At 40.6% G+C, this 16,735-nt stretch overlaps 1 protein-coding gene across 1 annotated transcript; it reads left to right on the forward strand.

Annotated features, from left to right (window-relative positions):
- Nucleotides 1-1,913: 1,913 nt before the first annotated feature.
- LOC106007670 (PRAME family member 12-like) lies at nt 1,914-10,835 on the forward strand. Its single transcript, XM_021243625.2, has 4 exons — nt 1,914-2,272; nt 2,651-3,039; nt 4,447-4,699; nt 8,852-10,835. The coding sequence occupies exons 1-4, from the start codon at nt 1,929-1,931 to the stop codon at nt 9,060-9,062; spliced, it is 1,197 nt and encodes a 398-aa protein (XP_021099284.2). The 5' UTR covers nt 1,914-1,928; the 3' UTR covers nt 9,063-10,835.
- The last annotated feature ends 5,900 nt before the right edge of the window (nt 10,836-16,735 follow it).

Genomic DNA, 16,735 nt, shown 5'->3' on the forward strand with positions numbered 1-16,735 from the left:
GCACAGGCAACTCTAAAGCCCAAGGCTAGGAAGCCTAGACATTCCCCGCTGGACAGCGAGTGAGGGCAACAGAGAAACCAGTGAGGGACATAGCCTGAAAAATGGGGTGCAGAGGGTTGTAGATCCCAGAGATCTAGAAAGGTGGAAGTTAGAGTTTCACTCAGTCAATGTGGAGCAGTGGGTGTGGGGTGGGAGGTAGCAGTGGAGCCACATGCTTCAAACAGAGCATTAGAGAGAGGAGAGGTAAGAAGAGTGAGGAAAATCCCAGAGCCATGGACACTTAGGAGCCCTTGGAGAGAGCAGAATCCTGGCTGTCCCTCACCCCAAGTCCTCAGTCCAATTTGGAGTTGACAGTAGTACCTCTTTCAAAATATTAGTGGAAAAGGGGTGAAACTGGGAACCTCATTCACAAATGGGGAAAATAATGTTTGAACAATTCAATTAAAGTCACAAAAAGATACAGTGGCAAAGAGTTGATGTAGATAAAGTTTTCAAATCCTAAATCCCACCCTCCACTCCAACAAGCCCCCTAAACATTTCCTGTTCCCTAAACTCATTCATCTGTTCTTCTGTTTTCAAAAACACTGCCTCTCTCCTGACTTTCACCCCCACATCCCTCAGCCCCCGATGTATATATTTCCATCCTATGATGAAAGATGGTTCTCATCCTATGAGGTTTCCAAGGTAACTGGTGAGACTATGCATGGTTATGACACTGAATATCTGTCACCCCATCAGCAGTTGTGTGACACAGGGCCCCACAGACAAAGAAAGACAAGAAGCACCTATTTTTTCTCCTGCTCAGCTCTGGCCTGGGAGAAGCAACCAGCATTCCAAAATATTATATGAAATAAAACCCATGGAGTTTATTTTATAGTCTTTTTAATCTTTGCAAATCACATGTATTGTTGGAACTGAAAACTTAGAGAAGTTGGGCCACATGACATTCCATACTCTTGGTTTTATGGTCTTGGAGTCAGGATCAGAAATTTCCCCTAAAACACTGGGAAAGATGTTGGGAGCAATGCTACATAATTCTAGGGAAAAATCATTTGGTTAGCCTAGTTCTCTTGCCTACAGCCCAGCTACTGAATAACTCCAGTTTGGCCTCCCGTCACAACTGAGACTTCAGTGATCCAGTGATGCTGTGATTCTCCAGGACACGAAACATCCTGGGAGTTGAAAACATCCTGGGAGAACAAACATCTGCTCAGTTCCTCGTTGTTCCTGGACTGTTAACATCTCATTTACCCGAGATGTACTGAACTCTCTGCAAGCCTTTTGTTACACCTTGTTTATCCCAATGTGAACTATTGAACTCTCTGCAAGACATTTGTTACATTTGTTTCTCCCGATGTACTGAATTCTCTGCAAGTCATTTGTTATGAGGTACTGAATAAAAGGTGTGGTAAACTGGGGGCTTTTGTCTTTGCCGTCCAGAGCAGCACTGCTCAGACCCAAAGCTCAGCTTCTTCTCGGTCTCATTTTTCTACCTTTCCTGTAATTCGCCGAGTGCTGCCGTGGCTCACAGGAGACCAGGACTCACTGCAGAGGTTCTGGTAACGTCCCCTTCCCCTGTTCCCTAGAGAAAGAACTTTCTAGTTCCTTGGTTCACACTTACCAGTGGGTCAAGAGTTCAGGGTGCGGTGGTGGGAAATGGATGTAATGGTGGTCTCTAGGCCCCTACTGGGCTCTGAGGCATTCAGCCTGATATCAACAGAGACTGAGTGATGTTTCTGGGGCCGTAGAGACTGAATAGAATTGGGGTAAACTAATGACTCCTACATTCCCATAGCAGGGTTATTTACAGGGTTATTCAGGGGTATTCAAAATGTGGTCCTGAGATGACTGAGAAGTGGTTTCTCAGACTGGTGTGAAAGGGTAATTGTTCCTGGATGTTTCCCCAGAACCCTTGTCCTTGCAGATTCATGAGGATGAGGACCTGGTTTCCACCCACACTTTTGGACCTGGCAGTCCAGAGTCTGCTGAGGGACAAGAACTTGGTGATCCGGGCTCTGGAGGAACTTCCCAGGGAGCTCTTCCCACCGCTCTTCATGGAGGCTTTCACCAGGGGACACACTGAGGTCCTGAAGGCCTTGGTGCCAGCTTGGCCTTTCCCCTGCCTCCCTCTGGGGGTCCTGATGAAAATGAGAAACACAGAGATCGCCCAAACTCAGCTGAACATTTTCCGGCTGCCAACATGGGACCTGCAGTTCTTTCAAGCTGTGCTGGATGGGCTTGATGTGCTGCTGGCTCAGAAGGTTCGCCCCAGGTGAGGGTGACCAGGTATCCTGGAGGGAGGGCCCTAGGCATCTGGGAAGGGGCAGCAAGGGTAATGGAGACTGGTGAGGCTGGAGGGTGGAGCAGAGGCTTCTGATGGTGACTGCCAGGAGGATCAGAGAGGTCTCAGTCACTGCTGAGCCTCCTGGGTATTTGCTGCTGGACGAGGAGGACTGCTAACAGAGGAGGCAGCAGTGAAAGAGCACTAAGAGTGGGGATGGGGGTGCAACCAAGAGGGAAAGGGTAAGAAGTAAAGCAGAGAGAGGAGTGGAGCAGAGAAGGAAGCTGCTATCGAGGATGAGCAGTAAATCACAGGAATAAAGCTGAGCCTGGGCCTGAATGCTAAGATGCCTTCTCCATTTGCCCACAGGAGGTGGAAACTGCAAGTATTGGATATGCGGAACATGCACCTAAACTTCTGGAGGGTCTGGGCTGGAAACTTGGAGGACCTTGGTTCCCCAGAGGTCACATGGAGGAGAGAAATGAAGAAGGATGGGCCAAAGTTGGCAGAAAAGCAGCCTCTAAGGGTGCTCATAGACCAGGACCTCTGTCTGGAATGCCAGGATCCATCTTTACACTTTCTCTTCAAGTGGGTCCAGGAGAGGAGGGGTTTGGTGCAACTGGAGTGGAGAAAGCTGTACACTGATGCAGCTGCTCCCCTAACAACAGTGAAATTTCTGGAAATGGTGGTCTTTGGATGTATGGAGTATGTGGAAGGTCATCGCTTTTGGGTACTCTGTATTGTTTGTTTTTTTTGTTTCTTTCTTTTGGTTCTTTTTTTTTAAGAACTGAATTGGCTTTGTTTTCATTTTTTTAATCAAAACTTTTCTTGGTACATTTTAGATGTCCATAATGATTACAATCATGATTAGAAATTTGTACCGGTACATGACATATTTTGCTTCTTTTTTCCCATTCCCACACCCTTCAACCCCTTTCCTGCTCCTTATTTAAAAAAGCTTTACTTCCAGTTTTTTCTTCTGTTCTTGTCCCTTCTTTCTTTTCCCTCTCCCCCCTTTCTTGTTCATCTTTTCATTTGAACATTTTCTTCCCATTTCCCAATATGTATCATACATTTTGGTCCTTATTTCCACTTTCAGTTTTTTACTGCAGAGAAACAATGCAGTATTAAACAAGTGTGTCTGCTGGGTGTGGTTTCATATGTCTGTAATCCCAGTACTTGGGAGGCTGAAGCAGGAGGATTGCCATGAGCTCAGGGTCAGCCCAGGCTACATAGTGAGTTCAAGGCCAGTCTGAACTAATAGTGAGACCCTGTTTCAAAAAAAAATAAGTAAATAAGAATTTAAAAATAAGCGTATGTGTCCAATTTGTCTCTCATAAGAGTATGGTCTTAAGGTGCATTCATTTAACTAGAAATGTCTCAAGCTTATCCTTTATGCAGAGTAGTACTCCAGTGTATAAGAAAACCATATATTCTTTATCCATTCATTGGTTAATGGGCATTTGAGTTGCTTTCAAGAGTTAGCTATTACAAACTGTGCCACTGTAAACATGGGTGTGCATATATTGCTGTGGTATGATATTTTTAATTTTTTAAGGAAGATACCAAGAAGGGGAATTGCTGGGTCAAATAGAACCTGTAGTTTTACTTTTCTAAGGGTATCTCCACACTGATTTCCACAGTGGTTGCACCAGTCTACACTCCTACCAACAGTGGAGAAGGATTCCTTTCCCCACAGCCTTCCCAGCACTTGTTATTGGTTGATTTCTTTTTTTCTAGGCAAAGGATTTAGTGTTCTTTTACCATCTTACTTTACATAAACTTGTGATGGCAATAATATTTCATTTAAAGGACTTTAAAAATATAAAATAGTAGCTACAAATATGCTGTATCAATTGCAGAGAGTTTTTTTTTTTCTAAACCACTGGGTGAGATGTAAAAAAGCATACAGTATTTTACCAGGAGCCAATAATATAAACTGAACATTAAAAAAATGCATCAACATTTTAAAAGGGGGAAAAACGCTGTGTTAATCGGTAAGCTCCCTCCCTCACTTACAATGCAGAGATGTGATTAAGTAGAGCAGTAAAATTACTGCGGAAAATGTCAACAGCACTTACACAAAATACATTATTGCAAAATGGCTTTCCATCACTGTTTGATGTGGAGGTTTACAATCTGAATTTTTTCTGTTTCCAAATCAGCACAGCAGAGGACAGAAATGAAGCAAGCCAAAGGCACTCCCTACAGACCCTCAAACTGCCAAGATTGTGACATGGCTGGAACTCATCACCTGTCAGTTGACTCCATTCAGGTGATCCTGCAGGTTCATACAAACACAGTGGACCATGGGTTCTCCCTGACTTCAGGGTCTATGATGAAAAGGCTGACCACAGTGTTGGAACTGACTGCCATAAGTTCCAATCTGTTCAGAGTTTCCAGCAAGGAGCCCTTTAGGTCAGTCAGAAAATAAATAGCTAAACAGGCTCCTCATGTAGGTGCTGTGGCCCACAACCAGGATGCTGGCTGCCAGTCCCAGAGGGCTGCGGTCCAAACAAAACTCAGGACTGTAGTTGCTTGGAACTTCTGGGGAAAAGTTGTGCTTTCTGATCTGCTTCTTTTAGAACTAGTTGACAAAGAAATTCAAAGAAATCTTTTCTCACCATTTTTACCTGGTCAGTGGCTCTCTGTGAGGTGTGAACACTGGGCATTCTTTCCCTGAGGGCTTGGCCAAGGTCTGTAACTTGCTCAGGAATTGCCTTCGGCAGCTCTGTCCTTTACTGTCATGTCTTTGCAAAATTTGCTTTTCTCCAAAATTCCCTGGATGGTCTGCTTTGTCCTCGGGAGATCACTGGAAAACATGTGAATGAACAGCCTATTATTTAGAAAACTCCAGGCAGCAGCTGCCTATTTGAATCTAGCCTTGGAAAGAGGCTTGTCCATGCCTTGTCCTTGAAATATTTTCTCTTGTTAAGTCTCGTTTCTCCATGCAGAGCACTGTGAGGGTGAAGCACATCATGTCAGAGCTGCCCAGCACTGCTGGCCTGGGGAACATTGCCCAGTGTCCCGCACTGCTTATTGGTTGATTTCTTGATTATTGGAGGTCAATCAATTCTCTGACTGCCTAAAAATGGGGACAGTGAGGGCTAAAGAAAAAAAAGACAATAGAGAGTTGCTTAATTTCAAGTATATGTGGGGCTGGGAGATCAGTGCCTTGGAGCATGCAAAGACAAAGACACACCCATCTTGCCACTATTTATTGGTTTTATTGGGAGTATTAGATGATTCAGAGAGCAGTGATAATCCTTAATTTATGAGGATCTTATAATTGGAGGAAGTATCAGATGACTCGGAGGGTGGCAGCAATCCTTTCATGAGAGGATCTTAGGTTGATGAGCTTATTTTGTTTAGGATGGTGACATGAGCAAAATGTTCCCACAACAGCATGTGGGATGAGTTAAGTTGATACGGAATTTGTCCTTCCCAGGTGAACTCTTTCTGTTTTTGTGTTGCTACACAGTTCTCAAAGAAACAGTATGTCTTCAGCTGATGTAATCTTGCCCTTAAGACTCACAGCATCACTAGACCATAGAGGCATCCATATGACCAGAGGCAAAATGCAGTTACATTTCCACATGCCATAGCCAGCCTACAGGCAAGAAAACTAGACCTCAGACAGCCCTAATTATAATTTAATTGTGAAATAATTTCCCCCCAAAATTATGTAGAATGGCTCTGGAGATATCTGTATGTCAAATTCATTTTCCCTGTTTGGGAAGTTTTCTGCCATTACTTCTGTGACCAGGTTTTTTCTTTAAAATGTCATTTGCATTATCTCCAGCCTTTTCATTGACTCTGATCAATCTTATGTTACTTTTCTTTGCAGAATCTAGCAGCTGCTGTATTGATTTTCAATGGTACCTTGCTATTTTTAAGAAATCTCTCTTTACGTGATCACTAACCACAATCATGTCTTCTATTTATGATATACTGTCCTCACATTGGGTCATTCTGCTGCTTATAGCTTCAGTGAAATATTTAATCTCCTGGATATCTGTTTGAATCTGTTTCATGGATACCATTTCTTTTCTACATTGGGCATTTATAGTTTTCACTTCTTTCCTATGCTGGGCATTCATGATTTTCATCTTGTTCCTGAGCTCCGCTATTTGTTTTTTTTAATCTATATATGCTCTAGAGTCACTAAGCATGTCTTTCATCCTGGCCACAGTCTTGGTAGTTATCTGGGAAATTATTTCTGTTTTGATATTTTTCTAGAGCTACTTTCATCCTGCTGTTAACACTTTTGAGAGTTCAAGTGGGTGGCTTTCAGGTTGTTTTACCTCATTGCTCATGGGGTTTGCCTTTGGTGAGCTGAAAGTTGGGGGAGGGGTAGCATCTTGTTTAAGTGTCTTCTCTTTTTCTGTTTTTTAAAAGTATGATTCCTGGGTTGATGCTTATAAATTGCTTATGGTGAGTAGCTTTATTGCAAGTATTCAGAACCCTTAGGAAATGACTACTTCTCAGATATGTCTTCCAGGTGTAACTGATCTTTGAGTTTTGAGTCTTGCCAGATCCTACCTGTTCAATTTATTGGGAATGAGAAGTTTCTGCCTACTTGGCCCAGCTGCCAGTACTTTGGCATTGGCCTATAGGTTTTTTTTTTTTTAAGACCTGTATGCAATCTCAGTTTTAGTATACCAGGGGAAAACCAAATTAGTACAATTATGTCACCCTGGCTAAAGTAGTACAATCAACAATAACAATAGCATCTAATACAGCCTAGAAAATGATAAATTGTGGTTACTATTAATTTGCTAACTTTAATTGTATAAACTAGATTTGTGGTTATATTATGAAAACTAGAACAAATCTGAAAATTGTATGGAATATATAAGCCCTTAACATGGCAATTTCATCCTTAGGGGAGAAGATTTAAAGGGGATTAGCGGGGGAAAATAGAAATAGAAGAAGTGGAAGAGATCAGAAGCAAGGCTGGAGGACAAAATTTAGGAAACTGGTGAAGAAGACAGCTGGGAAAGAGAAAAGGAAAAAATAAAAACAAGAACAGAACAGAATAACAACAATAAAAAACTAGAGACCATGTTGAAACAATCAAGAAAAAACAAAACAAAACAAAAGGAGGAAAAAAAGAGAGAGAAAGAAAAAACAAACAAGTCTAATTCAAGATGTGTCTCTACTGTCACTGGTAGGCAATGTGGGTAAACAGAGTCTAGAGCCAATTTGATTAATCCCAACAAGCCAGCCACAGCTTCATGGTGAGGTAGTGGATCATCCTAGCCAGCCTGCCCCTTTAGTTCCTCTGAAGTTCAGACCAGGTTCTGGCTATGAGGTTGGAATCTGATTCCTTGAGCCCAGAGCAGTCTGTGTGTCTCCTGCTGGGTTGAACTCTGCTCCATGACCTCCTGTTTACTTGAACTCAGCTCCTATACTGAGGCACTGGGAGCCACTAGATGGAGTTAGCCTATAGTTGTTCTGAGTTCTGAGCTCAATTTAGCCCTCTCCAACATGGCTACTGGCCAGTCACCCTCTCCTAGGTGATGAATGAACCCAGATAACTCACCAGCCACTGAAGTACAGTGTGTCCACTGCTCTGTTCCACTTTTGCATTTCTCCATGCAGGCCTCGGGTCACCAGTAGTCACTGTGCATCTGCATATCTGCCCCATTGTTCCATCTCCTAATGCCTGGGCTCTGGGAGAGAGTGCTGCTTGCTACTTCCCTCCTCTTTGTTGATGTCTCTCTCTTTACTCTCCCCGTAGGTTTCAATTCTTGCCTCAGATCATTCCTGGGTCACTTCACTCCTCACACTGCTATATTTCAATGTCAGGATGCCAAATTTCAGAGAGGCTCTTTCTCTGCTACTCATCACTCTGCCATCTTCCTGAAAGTGCTCCAGATCCATGTTGATTACTCCCAACAAACCAGGCATAGATTTATGGCTGGATAGTGGACAATCCCTCCAAGCCTGGACCTTTACTTCTGAAGCTCAGGATCCTTTCTGCCTATGAGGATAGAACCCATTTTGTTCAGACTGCAGCACTCCCTGTGCCTGCTGCCAGATTGAACTTGGCTCCTTGATCTCCTGCTGACTTGAACTCAGTTCAGACTCACCCCGATGGAGCCAACCCACACCTGCTGTGAGTTCTGAGCTCAACTGGCCCCTGTTTAGGATGGCGAATCTCTCTTACCAGTTAATCACCCTGTCCTAGAGGACATCTGAACCCAAATAACTCATTGGCCACTGTAGTCCACTGCATTACTGTTGCATTCCACTGATCCATTTCTCCATGGAGGCCTCTGGGGTAACCAGTACCATTGTGGGTCATCATATTTGAGCTGCCCTTCCCACACAGTGAGCCAGGGCTCAAGGAGAAAGTGCCACTTGCCACCACCTTCATTTTTGTTGCAGTCTCTCTCCTCACTCTGCACTTCTCTAGTGGGCTGTGATTCTCACTTCAGATCCTTACTGGTTCCCAGGAACCTACTTCCCTCCTTCTTCTCTTTCTCACATTGTTATCTTCTCGTGTCTGGACACCAAATATCGGACAGGCTAATTCTCTGCTGTTCACCACTCTATTGTTCTTCTGTGTAGTTTTGTCCCTTACCTGGGCCGGATGAGAAATCTTCAGGAGCTACTTCTTTCCTACCTCCATGTGCCTGCTTGCATTCCTACAGATGAGAGGGAGAAGTTGGTCACCCAGTTAACCTCTTGTTTTTTAAACCAAATTCACCTGAAGGAGTTTTATATGAACCATGTCTTCTTTTTGGAAGACTATATCACCCAGGCTCTCTCATAAGATGAGGTGCTCTCTTTGCAGAGCAAAGCCCTTCTTTGTTCTATGAATTTTAGTGAACATGGACTGTGTGCCACCCACAGGTGATATAACTGAGTTGCAGACACTACAATGTCAACAACATGTTGTCTTGTTTGATGCTCAGTCTTAAAGCATGGTCTCTGTAAACACTACACTGGAGTAGCCAGTCCAAAAAAGGCACTATACTGGGATGCTAGCTGTGGGGAGATCAGATACAGTGGGGGTAGGATTCTGAATTCTGTCATTGGAAGCTCATCTAGGTTAAGGTGCTGAGAAATGGGGAAAAGATAAGCCATTGCAGGAGAGAAAGACCTCATACCTCACATTCAATGTGTGAGGGACGGCTTATCAGATTTGTGTCATGAGGTGAGCTTGTCTCTATGCCTGCCTTCAGACAGGATACTATGGGCTCCAGTCTGGGTAATGAGGAAATCAGAAGTGCCACAATCTGGAATTGAAGTCAGGGAGCAGGAGTGTGGGACTGAAAACAGACACAAGCTTTGCTTAGTAAAAGGGGGCATCCCCAGTCCAATTGGCCAAATTTTCCAAGATGTGCCTTTCCTCCCTGTCTCCTACTGGCATAATCTGGCTAGTGAGGAAAGGGGACTGTAGAGGTTGAGGACTCATCTAGTTATGCAGATGGTAACCTCATACTAAATTGGGGTACTCAAATCATCAGTACATTCAACACACAGGCAGCATCCTGGTGGAGTGTATCATCAGATATTTAGCATGATGTAAAGGCCAAGCAGTTTTCTTCTACATTGTAATCTTTGTCTACCACCATTCTATTCTCCTCATTGCCCAAGACTCAGCTTGCAGTCACTTTTACATTCCTGACTAGTATTCAAACTCAATCTGTCTTGTATTTATTCCTCGGTTTATTTGCTGGGCTTACCTGAATTGAATGTAAAATCCAGGCACATGAGAAAAACTGAGGGCAGGACCATACCATATTCACTGGGTGTCTCTTGTCAGCCAGAAAAACAGCAGTTTCCCCCCAGGCACTCAGGAAATGTAATAGACACATTCAGGAGAAGGGAGTGAAAGGGAGTTAATTGGGATTTGTCAAATGTACCAGAATCTGCTGGGTGTGGTCTCAGCACTGGGGAGGCTGTGGGAAGAGTAAAAATCCATTGGTTGGTAGGGACTGGAGAGGGGAAGTGGTAAGCAGCAAGAGCACAGAGGATTTTAAGGCAGGGAAACTGCTCTTCATGAGGCAGTAATGGTGAAAATGCATTATGATTCACTTGTCAGAGCTAATAGAAGGTGCAACATGAAAAGTGAGCTTTGAAATGAACTGTGGACTTTAAGTGACAATGACACCTCGATCTGGCTCCTCAGTTGAACACATGATCCTCTCTGGTGTGGGGTACTGATCTCGAGGAGGCCACACAACTGTGTGGCAGGAATGTATGAGAACTGTGTTCATTCTGCTCAATGTCACCATGATCCTAAAACTGCTTTCAAATATCTAGTGTATGTGAAATAATTGCAGTTTTTGTTTTTTTTTTCTGGTACTGGGGATCGAATTTGGGACCTTGTGCTTGCGAGGCAGGCGCCGGAACCACTGAGCTAAATCCCCAGCCCTGCAGTATTTGTTTCCACCTAAAATGTTTATTATACTAAATATTTTTTTAACAAGCAATTTTTGCCTATCTAATAAAGACTTGTATAATAAAAGAGAAATAATTCTTGTTCACTTTTCTTTAAAAGTTGCTTTTTCATTCTTTTTTTCATTAATTTTATTGGTAAATATTAGGATTACACTATGATGACATTTGTCATTGAGAATCTGTACCTTTAGATGATATATCTTGGTACTTATTTTTGTTCCCATTCCTGTGCCCTCCCATCAACCCATGCACCTCTCCCTATTTACAAAGAGTTTGTGTCCATTTTTCCCTTTTCTCATCTTGATTCCTTTGCCTTCTTTCCTTTCCACTACTCCTCCCACTTCTCCTTCCCTATGGAACTTTTCTTCCTATTTCACAATATTTATTGTACACTTTGATCCTATTTCCACTTTTAGTTTCTCACACAAGAGAAAACTATTCAATATTTACATGTGTGCCCTATTTATTTAACTTAAGAGTATGGCTTGAATGTGCATCCATTTAGCTATAAATGTCTCTAGTTTCTCATTATTTATGGCTGAGTAGTATTCCATCTTATAAAAAAAAACACCCACATTTTCTTTGTGTAGTCTCCAGTTGATGGGCAATGCGGCTGTCTCCAAGTTTTAGCTATTACAAACTCTGCCACTATAAACATGGGTGTGCATATATCACTGTGGTATGATTCTTTTAATTCTTTTGGGAAGATACCCAGCAGGGGAATAACTGGGTCAAAAGGGACCTCTAATCCTAATTTTCTGAGTTATCTCCATACTAATTTCTAAAGTTTTTGCAACAGTCTACACTCCCACCAATAGTGGAGCAGCGTTCGTTTTTCCCCACAACCCCAACAGCATTTGTTATTAATTGATTTCATGATAGCAGCCATTCTTTCAGGGGTGAGGTGGAATCTCAAGTTGTTTTCATTTGCATCTCTCGAATGACCAGTGATGTTGAACATTTTTTCATATGTTTATTTGCTATTTCTACTTCTTTGTCTGAGAAATATCTCTTCATTTCAGATGCCCATTTTTTGGATTGGGTCTTTAAATTTGGGAGGTCTGATTTTTTTTAAGTTCTTTATATATTCTATATAGTAGACCTTTGTCTGAGGAACAGCTGGTAAAATTTTTTTTTCCCACATTGTGGGTTGTCTCTTTATGCTGTTGGTGATTTCTCTTGTTGCACAGAAGCTTTTAAACAAGAAGAGATCACACTGGTTGATTCTTTGTGGTAGTTCACATTCAACTGATGTTTTGTTCAAAAAATCTTTTCCTGTGCCAATATCTTCGAGTTCTACCTAACCTCTCTTCCAGCCAATTTAGTGTTTCTGTTTTAGCATTTATATCTTTAATCCATTTTGATTTTAGTTTAGTGCATGGTTAGAGATATAGATCTAGTTTTAATCTTTGGCAAGTTGAAACCCAATTTTTTCAGCACCATTTATTAAAGAGGCTATCTTTCCTCCAGTGAGGGTGTTTGGCTCCTTTGTCAAAAATGAGGTGGTTGAGTGTGTCTGGAGTTGTTCCTGTATCATCTAATTTGTTCCACTGATCCTTGGGTCTGTTTCTTTGCTAGTACCATGCTGTTTTTATCACAGTAGCTTTGTAGTATAGTTTCAAGTTTGGAATTGTGATACCCCTTACCTTGTCTTTGTTACCTAGAATTGCTTTGGCTATTCAAGGTCTTTTCATGTTCCAAATCAATTTTGGGATTGTTTTCTCAAGGTCTGTGAAGTATGCTGTTGGAATTTCAATTGGGAGTTCATTGATTCTATATAGCAGTTTGGAAGAATGGCCATTTTCACTATATTGGTCCTTCCTACCTAGGAGCAAGGAATGTCTATCCATTTTCTGACATCCTCTCTGATCTCTTTTTTCACAGTGATGTAGTTTTCATAGTAGAAGTATTTGATTTCTTTCATTAGGTTGATTTCTAGATATTTCATTTTTTTGGATGCTATTGTGAAAGGAGTTGTTTCTCCCATTCCTCTCTCAGTGAGTCTGTTGTTCTTGTATAGGAAGCCTATTGATTTTTGTGTGTTGACCTTGTATCCAGCTACTATATTGAAGTCTAGAAGACTTTTGGTGGAGTTCTTGGGGTCTTCTACATCATAACAATTGCAAATAATGACAATTTGACTTCTTCATTTCCTATCTTTATTCCTTTTATTACTTTTTCTTGTCTAATTGGTGTGGCTAATGGTTCCAAAGCTATATTGAACAGGAGTGGTGATCGTGGACATCCTTGTCTTGTTCCTCATTTTAGTGTCAAGTACTTCAATTTTTTATGATAAATAGATGCTGGATCTGGTCAAACACTTTTTTTTGCATCTATTGAGATGATCGTATGCATTTTGTCCTTGGCTCCATTAATATAGTGTATTACATTTATTGATTTGCATATGTTGAACCATCCCTACATCCCTAGGATGAAACCCACTTGGTCAGGGTGTATGATCTTCTTGATGATCTTCTGCATTCTGTTTGCCAGTATCTTATTAAAGATTTTTGCATCTATGTTTATTAGGGAGATTGGCCTATAGTGCTCTTTTTTGGTTAGGTGTTTCTCTGCTTTTGGGATCAAGGTGATGCTTGCTTCCAGCAATGAATTTGGGAGTATTGCTTCCCTTTCAATTTCATCGAAGAGTTTAAACAGTAGTGACAATAGTTCTTCTCTAAATGTCTTATAGAGTTCAGCATTAAAGCCATCAGGACCTAGGCTTTTGTTCATTGGTAAATTTTTAATTGTTCTTTCAATTTCCTTGATAGATATTGGGTTGTTTAGAATTTTTAGGTCTTCTTTGTTCAACTTTGGTAATTCATATATATCTAGAAATCTGTCCATTTCTTGTCTATTCCATCTTATTGGTGTACAGGTTCTCAAAGTATGTATTGATGATCCTCTGGATTTCTGCTGGGTCCTTTGTAATTTCACCCTTTTCATTACTATTGCATGGATTTGGTTATTCTCTTTCATTTTTTTTGATAATGTTAGTGGTTCATCAAGCATTTCTTCAAAGAACCAACTCTTTGGTTCTTTGATTTTTTTAATCATTCTCTTAGTCTCCATTGCATTGATTTCTGCTCTGATCTTTATAATTCCATCCTTGTATAAGCTTTGGGTTTGTCCTGCCCTTCTTTTTCTAGAAGCTTGAGGTTCAGCATTAGGATGTTTATTTGAGCTCACTCTACTTTTCTAATATTCACTGCTATGTATTACCCTCATAGGACTGCTTTCACTGTGTCCCATAAATTCTGATAAGTTGTATTGGCATTGTCATTTAATTGTAAAAACTGTCTGATTTCTTCATTTTCCTCTGTGACACACTGGTTGTTCAGAAGTGTGTTGTTCAATTTCTGTGTGTTCATGCAATTCTTGTGGTTTCATTAGGTATGTTACTCCAATTTTGTCACACTATGATCTGATAATATACAGTGGATAACTTCAATTCCTCTGCATTTACCTAAACATGTTCTATGAGCAAGTATGTGGTATATTTTGGAGAATGACCCTTGTGTACCTGAAAAGAATATGTATTCTGATTTTGTGGGGTTGAACACTCTGGAAATATTTGTTAAGTCCATTTGTTCAAGAGTTTGGTTGAGTTCTAGTATTTTGTTGTTTATTTTTTGTCTAGCTGATCTATTTATTTGTGAAAGTGGGGTACTGAGGTTCTGCACTGCTATGTATTAATGCATATTTGATTTTTGATGTGTTAATATTTGTTTCATATATTTTTGTGCACTAGTATTTGGTGCAAATATATTTATTATTGTCATCTCTTCCTCTTGGATTATTCCCCTTAAAAGGATGTAGTGGCTTTCTTTGTCTTTCTCAATTAGTGTTGGTTTGAATTCCATTTGATTTGAAAATAGGACAGCTACTCCTGCTTTTTGTTGCATTCCTGTGACACGGAGTATTGTTTTCCACACTTTAATTTTCAGTCTATGAGTTTCTTTTTGAATTAAGTCTGTTTCTTGTATGCAGCATATTCTTGGATCTTGATTCTTCACCAATTCTTCCAGTTTATTTCTTTTGATTGGTGAATTGAGGCCATTAACATTGAAGGTTGTAAGTGATATGCATTGACTTATCCTTGTCATGACCATTTCCTAATGTTGGATTATTCCCCTTTACATTTAATTTCTTGTCTTGCTGATGGATTCATTCTGCTGGGATTCCTGTGTTTGTGATCCTCATTGTGTTTTCCTATGATTGTTTAAAATTTTTTGAAGTGCTAGTTCAGTATTAACGAAGTCCCTCAGTTGCTCTTTGGTATGAAAGTATCTCATTTATCCATCAATTTTGATAGATAGTTTTGCAAGCTACATCAATCTGGGTTGGAGGTTGTTTTCTTTTAGGGTTTGAAATACTTCACTCCATGCTCTTCTTGGCTTGATTGTTTGTGTTGAGAAGTCTTCTGTGATTCTGATGAGCTCTCCTTTGTATATGATTTGTTTCTTTTAGCATGTATGATTTTGTTCTTCTGTTGGGTTTCTTGAATCTTGACTATTATATGCCTAGGTGTAGATTTTTTGATCATAGCTAGTTGGAGTCCTATATGCCTCACTTATCTGTATGTCAAATTCTATTCCCCTGCTTGGGAAGTTTTCTGCCATTATTTTTGTGAATCATTTTTTTATGTGGTTTGCACCATCTCCTGTTTCATCATTGACTCTGAGCAGTCTTGTGTTTTCATTCTTTGCATCATCTTGTAGCTGTTGGAGTGATTCCTCGTGGTCCCTTAGTATTTGTGAGAAATTTTTCTTTTCCTCAATTGCAATCCTATCTTCTATATCTGATATTCTGTCCTCACATTGCCTCATTCTGCTGAGTAAACTTTTAATGGAATTTTTAATCTCCTGGATATCTATTTGCATCTGCTTTATGAATTCCATTTGTTTCCCAGGCTAAGATTCCATCATGTTCCTCAGCTCCTCTTTTTTTAAAATCTGTGTCTGCTCTAGAGTTATTAATCATGTCTTTCAGTATGGACACAATCTCTGTTGTTAGCTGAGAAATTATTTCTGATATTATTTTTTCCAGATCACATTTCATTGCCAGTTCAGGGAGTCCAGGTGTTTTAGTATCTGATTGTTCCATCTCATCACCCCTTGGAGTTGCCTTTAGTGATCTGGAAGTCTGGTTTTTAGTCTTGTTTGCGTGTCTTCTCATTTCAACAGTTGAAGTCTGCTGCACATTTGTTGCGGTGACTTTTTGCTCGCCCAGTGGGTTTCAATTCTCAGGAAGCCTCAGAGAGGCCTGTTGTTTTTTTATTCTTATTTTAATGCTGTGCATGGTGGTCCACATCTGCATTACCAGCTCTCTGGAAGGCTGAGACAGGAGAGTCAAAGCTGAAGCCTAATATAGGCAAACTAGGTACTTAAAGAAAACCAGTATCAAATCAAAGTAAGTCAAATCAGAGTACATGGGATGAAAAAAAAAAAACACTTGCAGAGGGGAGGCTGTAGGTTTCAGCACCAGCAAAAAAAAAAAAATAATAAAAGAAAAGATTCTGCCTCTCTCTGATACCATGTGCCATAGGGGGAAGGCAAACACAGTTGAAACCACTCATGATATGGATTGGTTTTACCCAAAGTAGTAGAGCAGATGATTCTCAACAGGTTTAAATTGTAGTACTCTAAATAAACATCAGTTTTAGTATTTTTTAATATTGAAAATGAGAGTTCTTGATATTTTGACCAAAGCTTGATTCATTTATTTATTTACTTGATTACTGTCTCACTATGTAGTTCAGGCTTCCCTTGAACTCACCATGTAGCCCAAGTTAGCCTCACAGTGAAAGAGATCTTCCTCAAGGGTGAAAAATAAGAACCAAGAGAGACTATGTAAAGGTGCAAATTTCCAATGATGAATGTCATTATATTGTATACTTAAAATGTACCAATGATTAGAATGAATAATTGATAATGTAAAATAGGAAGAAAAGGTCCAAAGGGGTAGGGGTAGTGGGAGGGGCAGAGGAAAGGAAAGAAGGGAAAGGAAAAATGCTGAGAAATGGAAAAAATGGAAATA

Source organism: Heterocephalus glaber, unplaced genomic scaffold (assembly GCF_053883595.1).
Source record: "Heterocephalus glaber isolate CG9 unplaced genomic scaffold, H.glaber_assembly_v1.0 deba00001447, whole genome shotgun sequence".
Lineage (NCBI taxonomy): Eukaryota > Metazoa > Chordata > Mammalia > Rodentia > Bathyergidae > Heterocephalus > Heterocephalus glaber.